The sequence below is a fragment of the Hemitrygon akajei genome, unplaced genomic scaffold (assembly GCF_048418815.1).
Source record: "Hemitrygon akajei unplaced genomic scaffold, sHemAka1.3 Scf000153, whole genome shotgun sequence".
Classification (NCBI taxonomy): Eukaryota; Metazoa; Chordata; class Chondrichthyes; order Myliobatiformes; family Dasyatidae; genus Hemitrygon; species Hemitrygon akajei.
The window spans coordinates 315,545-335,220 of record NW_027332039.1 but is presented as its reverse complement, the minus strand read 5'-3'; the positions used below and the strand labels follow the sequence as shown (position 1 = coordinate 335,220).

General features: G+C 45.7%; 1 protein-coding gene across 1 annotated transcript in view; it reads left to right on the top strand.

Annotated features, from left to right (window-relative positions):
* The window catches only part of LOC140724026 (zinc-binding protein A33-like), a 65,407-nt gene that overhangs the window by 28,981 nt on the left and 16,750 nt on the right, over nt 1–19,676 (top strand). Inside the window, exons 2-5 of the mRNA XM_073038512.1 lie at nt 5,369–5,464; nt 5,880–6,113; nt 7,818–7,840; nt 7,928–8,046. Of these exons, the coding sequence (XP_072894613.1) occupies nt 5,369–5,464; nt 5,880–6,113; nt 7,818–7,840; nt 7,928–8,046 (472 nt within the window). The remainder of the gene's footprint in view (nt 1–5,368; nt 5,465–5,879; nt 6,114–7,817; nt 7,841–7,927; nt 8,047–19,676) is intronic.

The following is a 19,676-nucleotide window of genomic DNA, read 5'->3' as shown; positions in this document are numbered from 1 at the left end:
AACATGTTTTCGTGATCTATTTTTAGATAACAGTTTTATGTCCTTTGAACAGCTATCCAGCCTAAAACTCATTTTTTTAAATACTTGCAAGTTAGAAATTTCTTGAATGTTAGTATTTTCTGAAATTATGTCCAATGGACATTACAGAAAAAAATTCTATCTCTGAATCCTTGCCAGAAGGGTTAAGTAGCTATCATTTACCATATGATCATGAAAATCCAGACAGGAGTATCAGAAATAATTAAGAAGGAATGGGAAAAAGAACTTCACTGTCTTATACCCACAGAGCAGTGGGAGAAAATTTTACAATTAGTCAATCCTTCTTCTATTTGTGCTAAACATGCCTACTACAATTTAAGGTTGTTCATAGGTCTCACATGTCCAAGGATAAACTCGCTTGATTTTATTCTTATGTTAATCCAACCTGTGACAGATGTCATTCTGAAGTCGCTTCATTGACCCACATGTTCTGGTCTTGCCCCTGTTTGCAAAATTATTGGAAAGATATTTTTGGTATTATTTCAACAGTTCTGAATATCAAATTGCAACCGCATCCTATTACTGCAATTTTCGGTTTACCAATGGTGGATAATAGTCGTTTATCCCCCCCACCCCCCAGCCCGGCGGAAGATTGCATTTGTTACATTAATGGCGAGAAGATCTATCCTATTGAATTGGAAAGAAATTAGTCCTCCAACTATATTTCAGTGGTTTTCTCGAGTTTAGAAAAAATTACAAGTGTTGTCTTTGACCCTTCAGGTAAATATGAAGAAACTTGGTGACCATTTATTCAACATTTTCATATGAGCTAAACTGACTTTCCCTAAACCTTACTTTTATTGTCCTTAATTATTCGGATGGAGGTGCGGAGTTATTGATGCTACTGTGTATAATTGATATAATGCAATGGCCCATGTCGATTATGATTTTTTTATTTTTTGGGGGGGGAGGGTTTCTTATTTTTTCCATTTTTTGTAAACACTATGAGTTTGGGAGGTTAATATCATCTGTTTGTATTTATACTTTAACCTATTAATTATGTACTCTCAAGCTCTTTGTATTCATGTTTCATTTATGTTTGTTTAAAATCAATAAAAAGATTTAAAAAGGAAGGACTATTCTGAGGAAAGGGTGGAATAGGCGCAACGGGCCGAGTGGCCATGCACGCTCTTGTTACTTATTTTCTAAAGCACGAGTTTACCATTGCGCCTTGTTCTCCCTTGGTTTTCAGCCGTTCGGATTGCACAGGGGAGCGGTGAGAGCTCCGGAGATCCATCGGCAGCCGCTGCGGGGCAGCTCCCGTCTCCCAGCAGGAAGGGACGGGTCTGGGAGACAACTCCAGACAACAGGCCCCGATCCTCGGCGGGGAAAGGCCGGGCGCCCTCCGTGTAGCTGAAACATCTCACGGAATTTCCGCCGGTCTCTTCAGTTCTGCCTTCGAAAGGATTCACGACCCGCCGGTGGTGCAGCCGAAACCCGAGGCGCAGCTCCCAGTCTCCGGCCTCACTCGGTCCCGGTTCCAAACCCCGGCCCGGCCGGGCGCTCAGTGTACCGCCCACTAACACCCTCAGCCAATGAGAGCATCCCTCTCCTAGCGGTGATCGCTGATTGGCTGCGAGTGTGTGAGTCCGGGCTGCTGCTGGGAGCTGGAGATGTCAGTCACAGTTTGTTCTCAGAATTGAAGCAAGTTTCCCGAAACTCAAATTTCAAAATAAATTTTATTATCAGAGTCCAGATAAGTCACCACATACAACCCCGAGAAGCATTTTCCTGCGGACATACTTAGAAAAAGTATAGAATAGTAAGCAGGCAGTGAAAGATCAGCCAGATTGCTGAAGGTAACAAGCTGTGCAAATGCAAATATGGAGAAACAGGATAAATAACAAGAACATGAAATAACCGCAACGGCTGCTGATGGATCTCTGGGGCTCTCACCGCTCCGCTGTGCAATCCGACAGGCTGAAGGCCAAGGGAGAACAAGGCTCAAATGTCAACTCGTGATTTAGAAAATAAGAAACAGGAGCAGGCGTGGCTGTTCGGCCCGTTGCGCTGTTCTGTCCCTCACTCAGAACATGACTGATCTTTGACCTCAGCGCTACTTTCCTGCTATGTTCCCAACATCGCCGAGCCCCTAAATATGTCCGTTTAATTTAGAAAACTTGTGGAGAAAGTTCCAAATATTCACGCACTGTGTTGGGGAAATTTCTCCTCATCTCAGTCCTGCTGAGGTGACCTCGGATTTTGAGTCTGTGATCCCTGGATCCACTGCCCAGCCAGGAGAAACATCATTCCTGCCCCTACCCTGTAAATACCCTGTGAGACTGTGTCTGTCTCAATCAGGAAGCTTCTCCATGTGAACCTTGTGTTAATGAAATTGGTGACAGTTCTTTCAGACCAGCAGCTTTGACCACAAGAACACCAGACAGTGGTCAGCACGGAATGTCCTGCAGTTACTGCAGGAGAAGAACTGGATGGACACAGTGGAGTGGTTCCCTGAGCAGACAGTCCAGACCGTCTGGCAGAATGCCTCCTCACCAGATCTCACCAACAGGCAGCAAGACCTCACCTGTCTGCCGGCGAGAGGGCCCCTCCCAGTCTGATCCTTGCTGCATGCCAGGAGATCACTCCCACAGCGCGCTGCCCCGAGATTACTGCAGTGGAGACGAGAGGGCCCCTCCCAGTCTGATCCTTGCTGCATGCCCGGAGATCACTCCCACAGCGCGCTGCCCCGAGATTACTGCAGTGGAGACGAGAGGGCCCCTCCCAGTCTGATCCTTGCTGCATGCCCGGAGATCACTCCCACAGCGCGCTGCCCCGAGATTACTGCAGTGGAGACGAGAGGGCCCCTCGCAGTCTGATCCTTGCTGCATGCCCGGAGATCAATCCCACAGCGCGCTGCCCCGAGATTACTGCAGTGGAGACGAGAGGGCCCCTCGCAGTCTGATCCTTGCTGCATGCCCGGAGATCAATCCCACAGCGCGCTGCCCCGAGATTACTGCAGTGGAGACGAGAGGGCCCCTCGCAGTCTGATCCTTGCAGCATGCCCGGAGATCACTCCCACAGCGCGCTGCCCCGAGATTACTGCAGTGGAGACGAGAGGGCCCCTCCCAGTCTGATCCTTGCAGCATGCCTGCTGACGTTTTTGTCGCACTAGGTTTTTACGAGATGGGGTTGCTAGCCATATGGCCAACCCTCCTCCGCTCGTAGCCGGGCTTAGACAGACCATGGCCGCGTTTTGTTATCTGTTGTCTTTTTAATGTGCTTTTGATCCCACACTACACATAGAAAGGGCCAGAATTTCCACTGAACACATTCAGCAAAACCATGTTGATTCCCTGAACAAACACGAGGAAATCTGCAGATGCTTGAAATTCAAGCAACACACACAAACTGCTGGTGGAACACAGCAGGCCAGGCAGCATCTATAGGGAGAAGCACTGTCGATGTTTCGGGCCGAGCCCCTTCATCAGGACTAACTGCAAGGAAAGATACTATGAGATTTGAAAGTAGGAGGGGGAGGGGAAAACGCGAAATGATAGGAGAAGACCGGAGGGGCTGGGGTGAAGCTAAGAGCTGGAAAGGTGATTGGCAAAAGGGATACAGAGCTGGAGAAGGGAAAGGATCATGGGACGGGAGGCCTAGGCAGATAGAAAGGGGGAGGGGGAGCACCAGAGAGAGATGGAGAACAGGCAGAGTTATGGTCAGAGAGAGATTAAAAAAAAACAAACAACTAAATATGTCAGGGATGGGGTAAGTAGGGGAGGAGGGGCATTAACGGAAGTGAGAGAAGTCAATGCTTATGCCATCAGGTTGGAGGCTACCCAGATGTTGTTCCTCCAACCTGAATGTGGCTTCATCTTGATAGTAGAGGAGTCCATGTATAGACATATCAGAATGGGAATGGGACGAGGAATTAAAATGTGTGGCCACTGGGAGATCCTGCTTTCTCCGGCGGACCGAGCGTAGGTGTTCACCGAAACGATCTCACAGTCTGCGTCGGGTCTGACCAATATATAAAAGGCCACACCGGGAGCACTGGACGCAGTATACCACACCAGCTCTCCTGATGAAGGGTCTCGGCCCGAACCGTCGACAGTGCTTCTCCCTACAGATGCTGCCTGGCCTGCTGTGTTCCACCAGCATTGTGTGTGTGTTGTTTGATTCCCCGAGTCTGCAGCTCGCGTAGTGGACAATCGCGGTGCTGCAGGGGATCAGCTGCTCCCCGAAAGTGAAATCATTCTGAATCAGGAAGTGCTGGGAGTTAACATGGCTTCGAAAGGAGAGAACGAGAGTTTGAGCGAGGAGGTAATTTGTCCCGTCTGCCTGGATTTCTTCACCGATCCGGTTATACTGGATTGCGGACACAATTTCTGTCGCTCTTGCATCACACGGTGTTGGGAAAGAGAGGAGAGAAACTCCTGCCCGGAATGTAGAGCGGTGTTTGCTGACCGCACCCTCAGGGTGAATCGGGCCTTAGCAAATCTGACACAAAAAGTTCGAAATCTAAACCTGAACCCGAAAGGGAAGGAAAGTAAACGTCACTGCGAGGAACATGAGGAAGAACTGAAGCTGTTTTGTGAAACGGACAAGACACTGATCTGTGTGATCTGTGCAGTGGCGGAGGAACACAGAGAACACAGCTTCAAGCCGGTTAAAGAAGCTGTTAAAATCTACAAGGTAAAAACTAACGTTAGTTTAATACTTAAAATATTTCCAGTGTCCTAAATATCATCACACGAGCCTCAATAACTAACCCATAACTCTCTGCAACTTCCGCCAACTCCAACGGGATTCTAGCATCTCTCCGCCCCACAGCCCACCTCCGCACCCAGCAGCTCTCCGCTCTCTATTCGGATCGCGGTCCACGTCCTGTATCGCCCTGATCCACTCGCTCCTCCCCACTGATCTCTCTCCTGGCACTGACACCTGCAAACCGGACAAGTGCTACACTTGACTCCTAACCTGCTCCCTCGTCACCATTCGGGCCGCAAACAGCCCAGTTCCTCCCGTTTCTTCCATGGTCGATTGTCCTCTCGTATTAGATTCCTTCTTCTCCAGCCATTTACCTGTTCCAGCTGTCTCCTCTCAGCTTCTTACTTCAACACCCTCCCCCACGTCCCCCCTCACGTTGTCTCACCCGTCACCTGTCAGCTGGTTCTCATCCCCAACATTTTTATTCTGCAATCTGTCCCATTCCTTCCCAGTCCGAATGAAGGATCTTATCCGGAAACACAGACTGTTTATTTCCCCTGAATACATGCTGCCTGACTCACTGAGTTCCTCCGGCATTTTGTGTGATAATCGGGTTTGATCACCTGTTTCTTTTGATGCATCTTTGTTTCTATTTCCTTCACTCTCTGACTTTCAGGATCAGGTAAAATCTTCCTTAGACTCTCTCACAAAAAAGAAATCAGACTTCCAGGAAAAGGAGCAGCAACAGAAAGAGAAGATTTCCGGAGTTCAGGTGAGGCTTCCTGAGCGGAATTTCTGATATTACTGTCGAGTTTTGCTCCATTTAATGCAGAATAACATAGTATCGCAGCTCCAGTGACCTGGGTTCGATCCTGACCTCTGCTGCTGTCTGTGTGGAGTTTGCATGTTCTCCCTGTGCTCATGACAGTTTCAGACACATCCCAGGGACATGCTGGATGAATGGTTAATTACAATTAACCCTGTGAAGGTGGGGGAGAGTGATGTGAATCAGCTGGGAGTTAATGGGTCACTGAGGGAGAATAAGTTTCAGGATAATGTGAGGGAATGGGGTTGACGGGAATGTCTCAGAAGTAGTATGGACCCCAATGGACCGAATGGTCACTTTTATGTCATAAGGAAATAGAACACAGCAATGCAGTAAAATAATCTTACGTTTCATTCGACAGGAACAGTCACACAGCGTTCAGACTCACATCACATCCCAGTTTGCTGAACTGCGCCAGATTATCACTGAGAAAGAGCAGAGCTTACTCTGGGATCTCAGGGAAGAAGAGAAGAGGATTCTCAAACCAATGGAGAAAAATCTTCTTAAAATTCAAGAGAATATAAGGATTATTCAGGAGGAAATCACTAAGTTAAAGGAACAGATGAATCAAAAAGACGGTGTGATATTTCTCAAGGTGAGGGATTACATTTCAATTTATTTCTGTCAAATTGAACTAAATGAACAGCGGTATATTTGAAATAAACACAACACAGCGGCCAATTCTACCAAATCAATTGCCGCTGCTGGAGACCTCACACAGAGTGTTCTCCTTGCATGACGAACCTCCAATCACTCCATTAATGACATTATAAATATCGGAGACAGATATTTGATCCTTTATCAGCAACATACAATATTTAAGCGATGAAATTTCAGCATAATTAATCGTAAATTAAACTGCAATTAATCGGTCAACAAAAGATATGGCATTTGCCAGTCCCAGGATCAAAACAGCCCAGAACAAAGTACGAATATGTAACTTATTCCCATCACTTTTACCACGTCCCCACTCACGTTACTGGTTATCGTAATAAACACCTAACACAGAATACAATGCAGACAGAAAACAGACGTGTTGCTCCTACACACAGCATTTACAAATGGCAGTAAACTGTTTCTCAGCAAACAATCGATGCAACTATTCAGGGTTGTTGTTTCCCCAAAACTGGACTTCCACAACTTCTGTACATCCCAGGTCAGAATGCAATCTTTTCTGAAATGATTTACTCTGATCATAACACAGAGCTGCTGATTGTGTCCGTAATTATCACATTAAATATCCTCTAAAACTCCCATTAACACCCAGTTCCAGTCACAGGCTGTGAGTGTGTTTGGTGTGAGGGTCTCTCTGTCAATCAATGAGAACAAAGAATGTGACCCACACATCAGACTTATCCTCCATATCCAGTTTCCATCAGATTACGGAATCTTTCACTGTCTCTACTTTTTCGGATAAGTTTTACATGGGATTGTGTCCCATTCTCCGTCAAGAGCAGGCCATTCGGTCCATCTTCTATCAATTTCCCCTCAGCCACAATCCTCCTGCCACCTACTCACAGCACCCAGCAACAGTGCCCGAACTCCCTGGTCCCTCACGTGTTTATCCAGCCTCCCCATTACAGTCAGTCTCTGCTGTTCCATTTCAACCACTCCTGTGGCAGCGAGTTCCACATCCTCTTCACTAAATTTCTTGTGGGATTTATTAAAAACCAGCTGGCATTTTATCTTTGACTGAAGGTCTCCCCATAAATAGAAACATAGAAACAAAGAAAACCTACAGCACAATACAGTCTCTTTGGCCCACAATGCTGTGCCGAACATCTACTCACTTTAGAAATTACCTCCAGTTAGCCATAGCTCTCTATTTTTCCAAGCTCCATGTACCTGTGTAGGAGTCTTCTGAAAGACCCTATCGCATCCGCCTCCACCTTCGTTGCCGGCAGCTCATTCCACCCATTCCAAAACACTTACCCGACATCTCCTCCGTACTACTTCCAAGCACCTGTGTCCTCTCGTGTTCGCCATAATGAGGTACTTTTTCCACCTTCGCGCAAGCAAATCCATCACTGATCTTAAATTGTTCCATTTTATCATTCTGACGTCTTATCCAGATGATAATGCACAGCCTGTCCTGTCTCTCCTGTCAGTTCCATCCTCTCAGTAATGGTCTAATTTTCAGAAACTTTCCTCTTTAATTCTCTCCGTGGTTCTGTATTGTCCGTGTGTGTGACTGACTGTGGGAGTGGGAAGTTTCAACATCTTGGAATGATTTGGATTAAATTCAGGACGTGGACAGTAAGTCCAAGTCTAATCAGATTTGTGCTTTTATTTACTTCAGGAGGAAGCTCATCGAAACAGGAGGTAGGACATGCTCTTTACTGAAACCCTGTATGGATTTGTAAAATACTTCAAAATTCCAGCTTATCACCAGCAGTTTAATATTTACAGAATCAGTGACGATGTCCAGGAATTATCAGTGACAGATGAGGCCCTACCAGTTGAAAAATTTGATCACATCTATTTGTTGAACACAGTGCTGAGAGAAACACTTGATGCTATTAACCGAGGTAAAACTTACAAAGATTCATTTCTCCTTGTTTATGAGACACAACTAAGTTACATCTGAGGCAAGGATTGGCTTTAATAATGGGCTGAAAGGGAACTGATGTTTATTCCACATCAACGGCACCAACTGGGGGGCATCACTGTCACATGGTCAGCTGGAGATGTCAGACCCCTGAACACACCAGCACAGGGTCACAGTACAACCAATACACGGGACTGGCAGATGAACCACTGTGTCCTGATCCCAGGCACACTGCACTAACACACCAAGACATGAGCTTGAATCCTACCACAGGAAATAGGAGATTAATACAGATTTCATGATATTGTAGGGAATAAAAGCGGGTAGCAGTGCGGTGATCAGGATTGTCAGAAAAATACACAAATCTTTCTTGCGCTGTGAGTGCAGACTCTGACTGACACAGGTCTTCACCCCACCCCCCTCCTGAACCCGCAACTCTCACTGATGTTAGATGGAGAAGAGGGGAGCTGTAGTGACAGGGGTCTCAATCGGCAGGGGAACAGACAGGAGAATCTGTGGATGTGAAGGGGATACCCGAATGTTATGTTGCCTCCCAGGTGCCAGGGTCAGGGATGTCTCGGATCGTGTCCGCAGCATTTTAGAGAGGGAGGGAAAACAGCCAGATATCCTGGCACATTTTGGGGCCAATTACATAGGAAGTAAAAGCAAAGAGGTCCTGAAAATAGAATTTGGAGAGTTTGGTAGCAAGCTCAGAAGCAGCACCTCCGGGATTGTAATTTCTGGATTGCTGCCTGTGCCACGTGCTGATGAGGGTAGAAACAGGATAATTTGGCAGGTTAAATTTGGCTGAGAAGCTGGTGCAGGGGGCATGTATTCAGATTTTTCGATCATTGGGATCTCTTCTGGAGGAGGAATGACCTGCTCAAAAGGGAGAACAATATTCTCACAGAGAGGTTAGATGGAGCTGTTGAGGAGGGTCTGAACTAATTTGGTGGGGGTGGGGTTGGGAATTGGAGTGAAGGGATAGGACTGATGGTAAAAATGCAAAGATAGCGTGCAGTCAGACTGTCAGATAAGGCGGACAGATGAGAGGAGAAAATGGCAGCCAGCAGGGTGAGTATCAGTGCATTAGGGATGCAGAATTAAAAAGGGTAGCAGATACAGTACACAAAGTGTTATATCTCAATGCATGGAGTATGAGAAATAAGGTGGATGATCTTGTTGCACTATTACCGATTGTCATGTGTGATGTTGTGGCCATCACGGAATCGTGGCTGAAGGACGGTTGTAGTGTGGATCTGAATGTCCAAGGTTACACAGTGTATCTGAGGTATAGGAAGGAAGGAAGGCCGATGGGGTGGTGTGGCTCTGATGGTAAATCAATAGAAAGACATGACATAGGATTGGAAGATGTTGAATCCTTGTAGGTTGAGGTAAGGAACTGCAAAAGTAAAAATGACACTGACAGCAGTCATATACAGGCCTCCCAGCAGTCAGTAGGTTGAGGCCCACAGATTAAAACTGGAAATAGAAAAGGCTGATGAAAAGGACAATGTTATGACAATCATGTGTGATTTCAACATGCAGGTCAATTGGGAAAATCAGGTTGGTAAAGGATCTCAAGAGAGTGAGTTTGTTGAATGCAATGTGATGGCTTTCTAGAGCAGTTTGTCGTTGAGCCGACTCGGGGAACAGCTCTACTGGATTGGGTGTTATGTATTGAACCAGAAGTGAGTAGTTAAAAGAAACCTTAGGAAGCAGTACTCACAACGTGACTGAGTTCAACTTGAAATTTGATAAAGAGAAAGTAAAGTCTGACATTATAGTATTTCAGAGAAGTGAAAGAAATTACAGTGGTGAGAGAGGAGTTGGCCAAAGCAAATTGGAAGGAGATGCTGGCAGGGATGACAACAGAGCAGAAATGGTGTCAGTTTCTGGGAAAATGACGAAGGTGAAGGATAGATGTATTCCAAAAATAAATAAATACTAAAATGGCAAAATAGTAAAACCATGGCTGACAAGGGAAGACAAGTTATTGTAAAGGCAAAAGGGAGGGCATACAACTAAACAAAAACTAGTAGGAAGACGGATGATTAGGAAGCTTTTAAATAGCTACAGAGAAGAACTAAAAGGATGATTGGGTGAGAAAAAGTAAATAAGAAATTGATTTGAATTGAATTGACTTTATTACTTACATCCTTCATATACATGAAGATTAAAAATCTTTACGTTAGGTCTCCATCTAAATGTGTGATGTGCAGTTTATAGTAATTTATGATGAATAATATGTACAACAGGCTGGTCAATATAACATAGAAATACAGTTGTGTCCACATGAGTTAATCAGTCTGATGGCCTGGTTGAAGAAGCTGTCCTGCATCCTGTTGATCCTGGCTTTTATGCTGCGGTACTGTATCCCGGATGGTAGCAACTAGTACAGTTTGTGGATGGGGTGACTCTGGTCTCCAATGATCGTTCAGGCGCTTTTTACACACCTGTCTTTGTAAAACAAATTAGCAAACAATATCAAATTGTTTTTCAAGTATTGTAAAAAAATAAAACAGAGATGAGAGTGGATATAGGACCGCTAGAAAATGAGGCCGGATATATAATAACACAGTATAAAGAGACGGCAGATAAACCACATATTTTGCACCAGTCTTCACCGTGGAAGACACTAGCACTGTGCCCGGTGTTGAAGAGTGCGAGGGGAGAGAAGTGAGTGCAGTTACTGTTACAAGGGAGAAGGTGCTCAAAAAGCTGAAAGACCTAAAGGTACATAAGTCACCCGGACCAGTTGAACTTCACCCTAGTGTTCTGAAAGAGGTCGCAGTAGAAATTATGGAGGCATTTTAAATGATCTTTCAAAAATCATTGGACCCTGGCATAGTGCCAGAGGACTGGAAAACAGCAAATGTCACTTATCTCTTTAAGTAAGGAGGAAGGCAGCAGAAAGGAAATTATAGACCAGTTAGCCTCACCTCTGTGGTTGGGAAGAAATTGGAGTCAGTTGTTAAGTATGAGGTTATGGAATACTTGGTGACACTGGACAAGATAGGACAAGGCAGCATGGCTTCGTTAAGGGAATATGCTGCCTGACAAACCTGTTGGGATTCTTTGAGGAGATTACAAGCAGGATAGATAAAGGGGATGCAGTGGATGTTGTATATTTGGAATCTCAGAGGGCCTTTGACAAGGTGCCACACATGAAGGTGGTAACCAGTTTAAGAGGCCAGGGTATTACAGAAAAGTTACAGGCATGGTTAGAACATTGGCTGATTGGTAGGAAACAGCGAATGAAAGTAAAGGTATCCTTTTCTGGTTGGCTGCCAGTGACTCGTGTTCCACAGGGGTCAGTCTTAGGACACCATCATGTTACGCTGTATATCAAGATCTAGCTGATGGAATAAACTATAAGATATAGGAGCAGAAATATGCCATTCAGCTCATCGAGTCTGCTCCACCATTCAGTCATGGGCTGATCCAATTCTTCCAGTCATCCCCACTCCCTTGCTTTCACCCTATACCCTTTGATGCCCTAGCTAATCAAGAACCTATCTATCTCTGTCTTAAATATGACTTGGCCTTAACAGCCACTTGTGGCAACAAATTCCACAGATTTTCCACACACTGACTAAAGTAATTTCTCCACATAGCAGTTCTAAAAGGCCGTCCTTCAATCCTGAAGTCATACCCTCATGTCCTAGAGTAGATGGCTTCGTTTCCAAGTTTGCAGATGATACGAAGATTGGTGGAGGGGCCGGTCGTGTTGAGGAAACAGTTAGGCTGGACAAGGACTTGGATGAGGAGAATGGGAAGGGAGGTGGCAAGTGATATACAATGTTGGAAAATGCATGGCCATGCACTGTGGTCATAGAAATAATGTGCAGATTTTTTTTTCAGATGGGGAGAAAACCCAAAAAGCTGAGATGAAAATGGACTTAGCAGTCATTCTGCAGAATACACTAAGGGTTAACTTGCAGATAGAGTCAGTGGTGAAGAAGGCAAATCCAACGTTAGCATTCAATTCAAGGTGTTTTGATAGCATTCAATTCAAGAGCAGGGATGTGATGCTGAGGCTTTATAAGGCACTGGTGAAGCCTCACCTTGAGTATTGTGAACAATTTTGGGCTCCTCATCTAAGAAAAGATGTGCTGGCATTGCAGAAGGTTCATTTCATAAGGATGATTCCGGGAATGAAAGGGTTATCATACGAGGAACGTTTGATAGTTCTGTGTCTGTACTCGCTGGAATTTAGAAAGATGAGGGGGGATCTCATTGAAACCTTTCGAATGTTGAAAGTCCTAGACAGGGTAGATGTGGAAAGGATGTTTCCCATGGCGGTGGAGTTTAGCACAAGAGGGCACAGCCTCACGATAGAGGGGGGGGGGCGTCTATTTAAAACAGATGCGGAAAATTTTGAGCCAGCAGCTGGTGAATTTGTGGAACTTGTTCTGTGTATTTAAGGCAGAGCTTGATAGGTTCTAGATTGGACACAGCATCAAAGGTTACGGGGAGAAGACCAGGGAGTGGGGCTGAGGAGGGAAAAAAAGGATCAGCCATGATTGAATGGCGGAGCAGACTCGATAGGCAAATGGCCTAATTCTGCTCCTATGTCTTATGGTGATCAGACCACTACATTGAAGCATTGTGAGAATGAGCTCGGACACACCAACAAGCATTGACATGGGTCAAGATTTCATCTCGGGAGAAGCACACACAGCATAACCGGCCGGGCAAAGCTCCCTCACACACATACACAGGAAGGACTGGCAGATTGTAGTCAGAGCCTCAGCAATGTACGTTGTTATTTCCCTCAGTAACCTGGAAACCAATCTCTTCAGAGACAGTCATTTATTCATTTAAACAACTCAATCAAGTGTGACACATTGTCAACACACACCAGACATGTGATGACTCACTGTAACATACAAATTATTCAACGTGCATCACACTCTCCTTCAATGTGTATACACACCACACGGATATTTACCACAATCAACACACACACACACACACACACACACACACACACACACACACACACACACACACACACACACACACACACACACACACACACACACAGACATACTATCAGAGTATGACATACGTCCACAGGAATAGGCATAAATTCCCATTTAGGTTTGAAATCTGCCGTCCTTACCCAGTCTGTCTGTTCTGTGGCACTGAGCTGCCCTCTGACGTGACGTCACATCAACACTTCACAGACAGACTCCGGGGTGAGATTCCTCAGGAGGATGATCTGGGAGGGTTTGATGGATGTTGAACCCACGGCCCACTTCATCAATCTGCAAGACTAAGATGTCTTCTTGAGCATGGCCCATTTGTGTGTGTTTGCCCCCGCCCCCCCCATCCCTCTAACCATTTCCCATCTGTGTACCTGCCCAAATTTATTTTAATATATTTTATTTTTTACCTTTTTCTGCAGTGTTTGAGGGCAAATTCCATTTACCAACCTCCCTCTCTATTGGAATGTCACCCGATAGACCACTCAGAAAAATTTCCCGTCTCACTTTCAATCTGACGCCTCTGGTTCTGTACGCCCATTTCTTGGAAGAAGAAACTTCATTTAAGCTCCTTATGAATTATTTACCTCGATAAGGGGCCATACCTGAACATCCTACACTACAGCTGAATAGCCCAAGCTTATCCACTCTCTGCTTTTAACCCAAGCCCCCAGTCCTGGTAACATCCTCCTGAAGCCTCCTGTCCAGTGTAATGACATCCTCCCCATATTCGGGAAACGGAAATGCAGACAATGCTCCAAGTGTGGTCTATCATCGACATCAAAGGCCTTGCTGAATTTCATGTGGACAGTGTGGAATCGGCTGATGAATACAGGACTGAAAGTGTTTTTTTTGGATTGGGAAAAGAAGGGCGGCGTGGGAGCTAAATTCTGAAGGAAGGCAGATTTGTTTTAAAACTTGGCGTACAAGAACGGCGAGACTGCGCAGGACAGCGCGGAGAGTTTAAAAAGATGACCACCCTATAGAGCGGGCAGCGGAGTGGGTGGCAGCAGCAGGTCTTTGGCTCAACGGGCTTAGGCGGTAACGGGAAGAGGCGAGAGCGAGGCACCGACTCTTTTTTCCCCTTGGCAAATCGGCCGACGGACGGGGGAGCAGCAGGGCACATTAGCTAACGGTTTAAAAAGTTCGTGTGTTTGGCAAAGTAAGTGGGTGAGTAGACCTATCTTTCTTTGTTTCATTCCTGTAGAATTAGGTAGGATGTCTGCAGGGTTAGTGCTTTGTTCAGGGTGTCAGATGTGGGAATCCTGGGAGACCTCCAGCCTCCCTGATAGCCACATCTGCACCAGGTGAACCGAGATTCAGCTCCTCGGAGACCGTGTTAGGGATCTGGAGCTGCAGGTTGATGACCTACTGCTTATTAGAGAAAATGAAGAGGTGATAGACAGGAGCTACAGGAAGGTAGTCATCCCTATGCTACAGGGGTCAGAAAACTGGGTAACTGTCAGGAGAGGGAAGGGAAATGCCCGGATAATGGAGAGCACCCCTGTGTCTGCCCCCCTCAGCAACAAGTATATCGTTTCGGATGCTGTTGAGGGGGATGACCTGACAGGGGACGGCCACGGTGACCGGGTCTCTGGCACTGAGCCTGGCGCTGTTGTGCAGGAGGGAAGGAGGGAGAAGAGGAATGCGGTAGTCATAGGGGATTCCATAGTCAGGGGAACAGACAAGAGATTCTGTGAGCCTGGTAGAGATACCCGCATGGTGTGCTGCCTCCCACGTGCCAGGGTACAGGATGTCTCGGATCGGGTCCGGAATATTATGAAGGGAGAGGGCGAACAGCCAGCTGTCTTAGTACATGTTGGTACCAATGACATAGAGAGGAAAAGGGAGGAGGTCCTGAAGAGAGATTTCCAGGAGTTAGGAAGGAAGCTGAGAAGCAGGACCTCCAGGGTAGTAATCTCAGGATTGCTACCTATTCCACGTGCTAGCGAGGGCAAGAATAGTAGGATCAGGCAGATGAATGCGAGGCTGAGAGACTGGTGCAGGGGTCAGGGCTTCAGATTCTTGGATCATTGGGATCTCTTCAGGGGGAAGTATTACCTGTTCAAAAAGGACGGTTACACCTGAACCCGAAGGGGATCAATATCATAGCGGGAATGTTTAATAGAGCTGTTAGGGAGGGTTTAAACTAATTTGGCAGGGGAATGGTAAACCGGAATGATAGAGTGGAGGAGTGGGAAAACAGAAATAAATCTAAGATAGTGAGCAGTAAGGATGCCAGGAAGGACAGGCAGGTGATGGGGCAAATTTGCAGCCAATGGGATGAGGTGCAGTGCAATGAATGCGAAAAGTACCAAATACTGGACCTAAGTTGTTTTTCTTAAATAAACACAGCATAAGGAATAAGGTGGATGATCTTGTCGTACAGCTACAGATTGGCAGGTATAATTTTGTGGCCATCACTGAGACGTGGCTAAAGGATGCATGTCTCTGAGAGCTGAACGTCCAAGGATACACGGTGTATCGGAAGGATAGGCAGGTAGGCTGAGTGGGTGGCATGGAAATCATATTAAATCATTAGAAAGAGGTGACATAGGATGAAAGGTGCTGAATCTTTCTGGGTTGAGCTAAGAAATAGCAGGAGTAAAAGGACCCTGATGGCGGTTATCTACAGGCCTCCTAACAGCTGCAGTGAGGTGGACTACAAATTACAACAGGAAATAAAAAGGCTTGCCAGAAGGGCAGTGTTATTATAATTGTGGGGGGTTTTAACATGCGAGTGGATTGGGTAATTCAGGTCGACACTGGATCTCAAGACAGAGAATTTGTAGAATGTCTACGAGATGGCTTTTCAGAACAGCTTGTTGTTGAGCCCACTAGGGGATCAGAGGTACTGGATTGGATATTGTGTAATGACCCAGAGGTGATTAGAGAGATTGAGGTGAAGGAACCCTTTGGAGGCAGTGATCGTAACATGATTGAGTTCACTGTGAAATTTGAGAAAGAGAAGCCGAAATCCGATGTGTCGGTATTGCAGTGGAGTAAAGGAAATTACAGTGGCACGAGAGAGGAACTGGCCAAATTTGACTGGAAAGGGACACTAGCGGGAGGACGGCAGAGCAGCAGTGGCTGGAGTTTATGTGAGAAGTGAGGAATGTGCAACACAGATATATTCCAAAAAAGAAGAAATTTTCGAATGGAAAAAGGATGCGACTGTGGCTGACAAGCGAAGTGAAAGCTAAAGTAAAAGCAAAGGAGAGGGCATTCAAGGAAGCAAAAATTAGTGGGAAGTCAGAGGATTGGGAAGTTTTTAAAAGCTTACAAAAGAAAACTAAGAGGGCCATTAAGAGGGAAAAGATGAACTATGAAAGGAAGCTCGCAAATAATATCAAAGAAGATACTAAAAGCTTTTTCAAGTAGATAAAGAGTAAGAAAAACAGGTGAGAGTGGATATAGGACCGATAGAAAATGATGCGGGAGAAATTGTAATGGGAGATAAGGAGATGGCTGAGGAACCGAACGAGTATTTGCATCAGTCCTCACTGAGAAGATATCAGCAGTATACCGGACACTCAAGGGTGTCAGGGAAGAGAAGTGTGCGCAGTCACAATTACGACAGAGAAAGTTCTCAGGAAGCTGAATAGTCTAAGGGTAGATAAATCTCCAGGACCAGATGGAATGCACACTTGTGTTTTGAAGGAAGTAGCTGTGGAGATCGCGGAGGCATCAGCAATGATCTTTCAAAAGTCAATAGACTCTGGCATGGTTCCGGAGGAGTGGAAGATTGTAAATGCCACTCTGGTATTTAACAAAGGGGCAGAGAAGCAAAAAGTAAATTATAGACCTGTTAGCTTGAGAAATGGTTGGGAAGTTGCTGGAGTCAATTGTCAAGGATGAGGTTACAGAGTATCTGGAGGCATATGACAATATAGGCCAAACTCAGCATGGTTTCCTTAAAAGAAAATCCTGCCTGACAAACCCATTGAAATTTTTGAGGAGATTACAAGTAGGCTAGACAAGGGAGATGCAGTAGATGTTGTTTATTTGGATTTTCAGAAGGCCTTTGACAAGGTGCCGCACATGAGGCTGCTAAACAAGCTAAGCGCACATGCAATTACTGGAAAGTTACATATGTGGATAGAGCGTTGGCTGATTGACAGGAAACAGAGATTGGGAATAAAGGGATCCCATTCTAGTTGACTGCCATTTACCAGTGGTGTTCCACAGGGGTCCGTGTTGAGGCCGTTATTTTTACGTTGTATATCAATGATTTGGATTATGGAATAGATGGCTTTGTGGCTAAGTTTGCTGATGATAGAAAGATAAGTGGAGGGGACGGTAGTGCTGAGGAAACAGAGAGTTTGCAGAGAGACTTGGATAGATTAGGAGAATGGTGAAAGAAGTGGCAAATGAAATACAATGTTGAAAAGTGTATGGTCATGCACGTTGTTAGAAGAAATAAATGGGCAGACTATTATTTAAATGGAGAGAGAATTCAAAATTCTAAAATGCAATGGGACTTGGAAGTGCTCGTGCAGGATGTCCTTGAGGTTAACCTCCAAGTTGAGTCGGTGTTGAAGAAGGTGAATGCAATGTTGGCATTCATTTCTAGAGGAATGAATATAGATTATAGGAGCAGGGATGTGATGTTGAGGCTCTATAAGGAACTGGTAAGACCTCACTTGGAATACTGTGCGCAGTTTTGGGATCCTTATTTAAGGAAGGATGTTCTGACATTGGAGACGGTTCAGAGAAGATTAACTAGAATTATTCCGGGAATGAGAGGGTTAACATATGAGGACCATTTGACCGCTCTTGGACTGTACTCCACGCAGTATAGAAGAATGAGGGGGAACCTCACATAAACATGTCGAATGTTAAAAGGCATGGACAGAGTGGGTGTGGCAAAGTTCTTTCCCATGGTGGGGGAGTCTAGTACGAGAGAGCATGACTTAAGTATTGAAGTGCGCCCATTCAGAACAGAGATGCGAAGAAATTTTTTGAGCCAGAGGGTGGTGAATCTGTGAATTTCTTGCAGCAGTGGAGGCCAAGTCATTGGGTGTATTTAAGACAGCGATTCATAGGTATATGCGTAGCCAGGGCATCAAAGGTCATGGTGAGAAGGTGGGGGTGTGGGACTAAATGGGAGAATGGATCAGCTCATGATAAAATGGTGGAGCAGATTCGAAGGGCCGAATGGCCGGCTTCTGCTGCTTTGTCTTATGATCTTATTTGAATGCACCAGTATACGTAATAAGGATCTTGTAGCACAGATAGAGTTTGACAGGTACAAACTTAGGCAGGTACGACTTTGGTTGAAGGAATAAAGACATAGACAATTCTATAAACAGGGGGAAAATTCAAAAATCAGAGGTGCAAAGGGACATGGGTGTCCTTGTGCAGGATTCCCTGAAGGTTAACTTGCAGTTTGTGTCAATGGTAAGATTTGCAAACTCAATGCTTGCTTTCATTTCGAGAGGATTAGAATACAAGAGCAAGGATGTAATTCTGAGGTTTTATAAGGCATTGGTCAGACCACACTTGGAGTATTGTGAGCATTTTTGGGTCGCGTATATCGGAAAAGATGTGCTGGCATTGGAGAGGGTCCAGGAGGCTCACAAGAATGATTCCGGGAATGAAAGAGTTAGCATATGAGGAGTGTTTGTTGGTTCTGGGCCTGTACTCACTGGAGTTTAGAAGAATAGCTGATTTATTATCGCACACAACCCTATTCTCCCGCCTCCTCCCCATAACTTTTGAGACTCTGACTAATCAAGAAGTTTACTTTAAAAATCAAACAGGAGAAAATCTGCAGATGCCGGTAATCCAAGCTACACAGGTCCAGATGAAGGGTCTCGCCAGATCTCTCTGACACCTGTCTGGAAAGAGTTCATGTTGGGAGGATGTGGGTGGGTCGAGAACGGTAAGCTCAGCCTTCGACTATAGGGATGTCAATTTAGGACAGAGATGAGGAGGAATTCCTTTATCCACAGGATAGTGAATCTGCCACAGGCAGCTGTGGAGGCCAAATAATTGAGTATATTTAAAGCAGAGTAACACACACAAATTGTTGGGGGAACAGCAGGCCGGGAAGTTTCCATGAAAAAGAGTAAACAGTCCACGGTTCAGACTGAAACACTTCATCAAGACCTGTGTTGCTTAAGGGTTCCTGCAAAATCATCCCCTGTCCTAATGAGGGGCTGCGGGGGATGGGGTTGTGGGAAAGGGACAAAGTCATCCTCATCTACCATCTTTGCCCCCTCCAACTTCTCATTACGTCTACACACATAGTTCACCCACGGGCTTTCCACCCCTTGCCCACCTGGTTCAATCTGCCATTCGTCTCTCCCCTACTGGTTCCCATTATCACCTCCTTTACTGTCTCAAACCATCACACTCCCCCACTTCACACTCACAAATGAAAGTGAACGTTGTATGACGGGCCTGTTCCTGTGCTGTACTGCTCTATGTTCTCTGTTCCCAGTTTCGAAGAATGAGAGGAGATCTCATGGGAACACAAAATTCATTCAGGGGTCAACAGGCAGGAGTGAGGAAGGATGTTTCCCCTGTCTGAGGAGTCAAGGGCCAGGGGTCTCTCTGCTCTCCGTCCAGCGGAAAACCCCTCGGTCCCCGTGGCCGCGCTGCCCGAGTCTCCCCC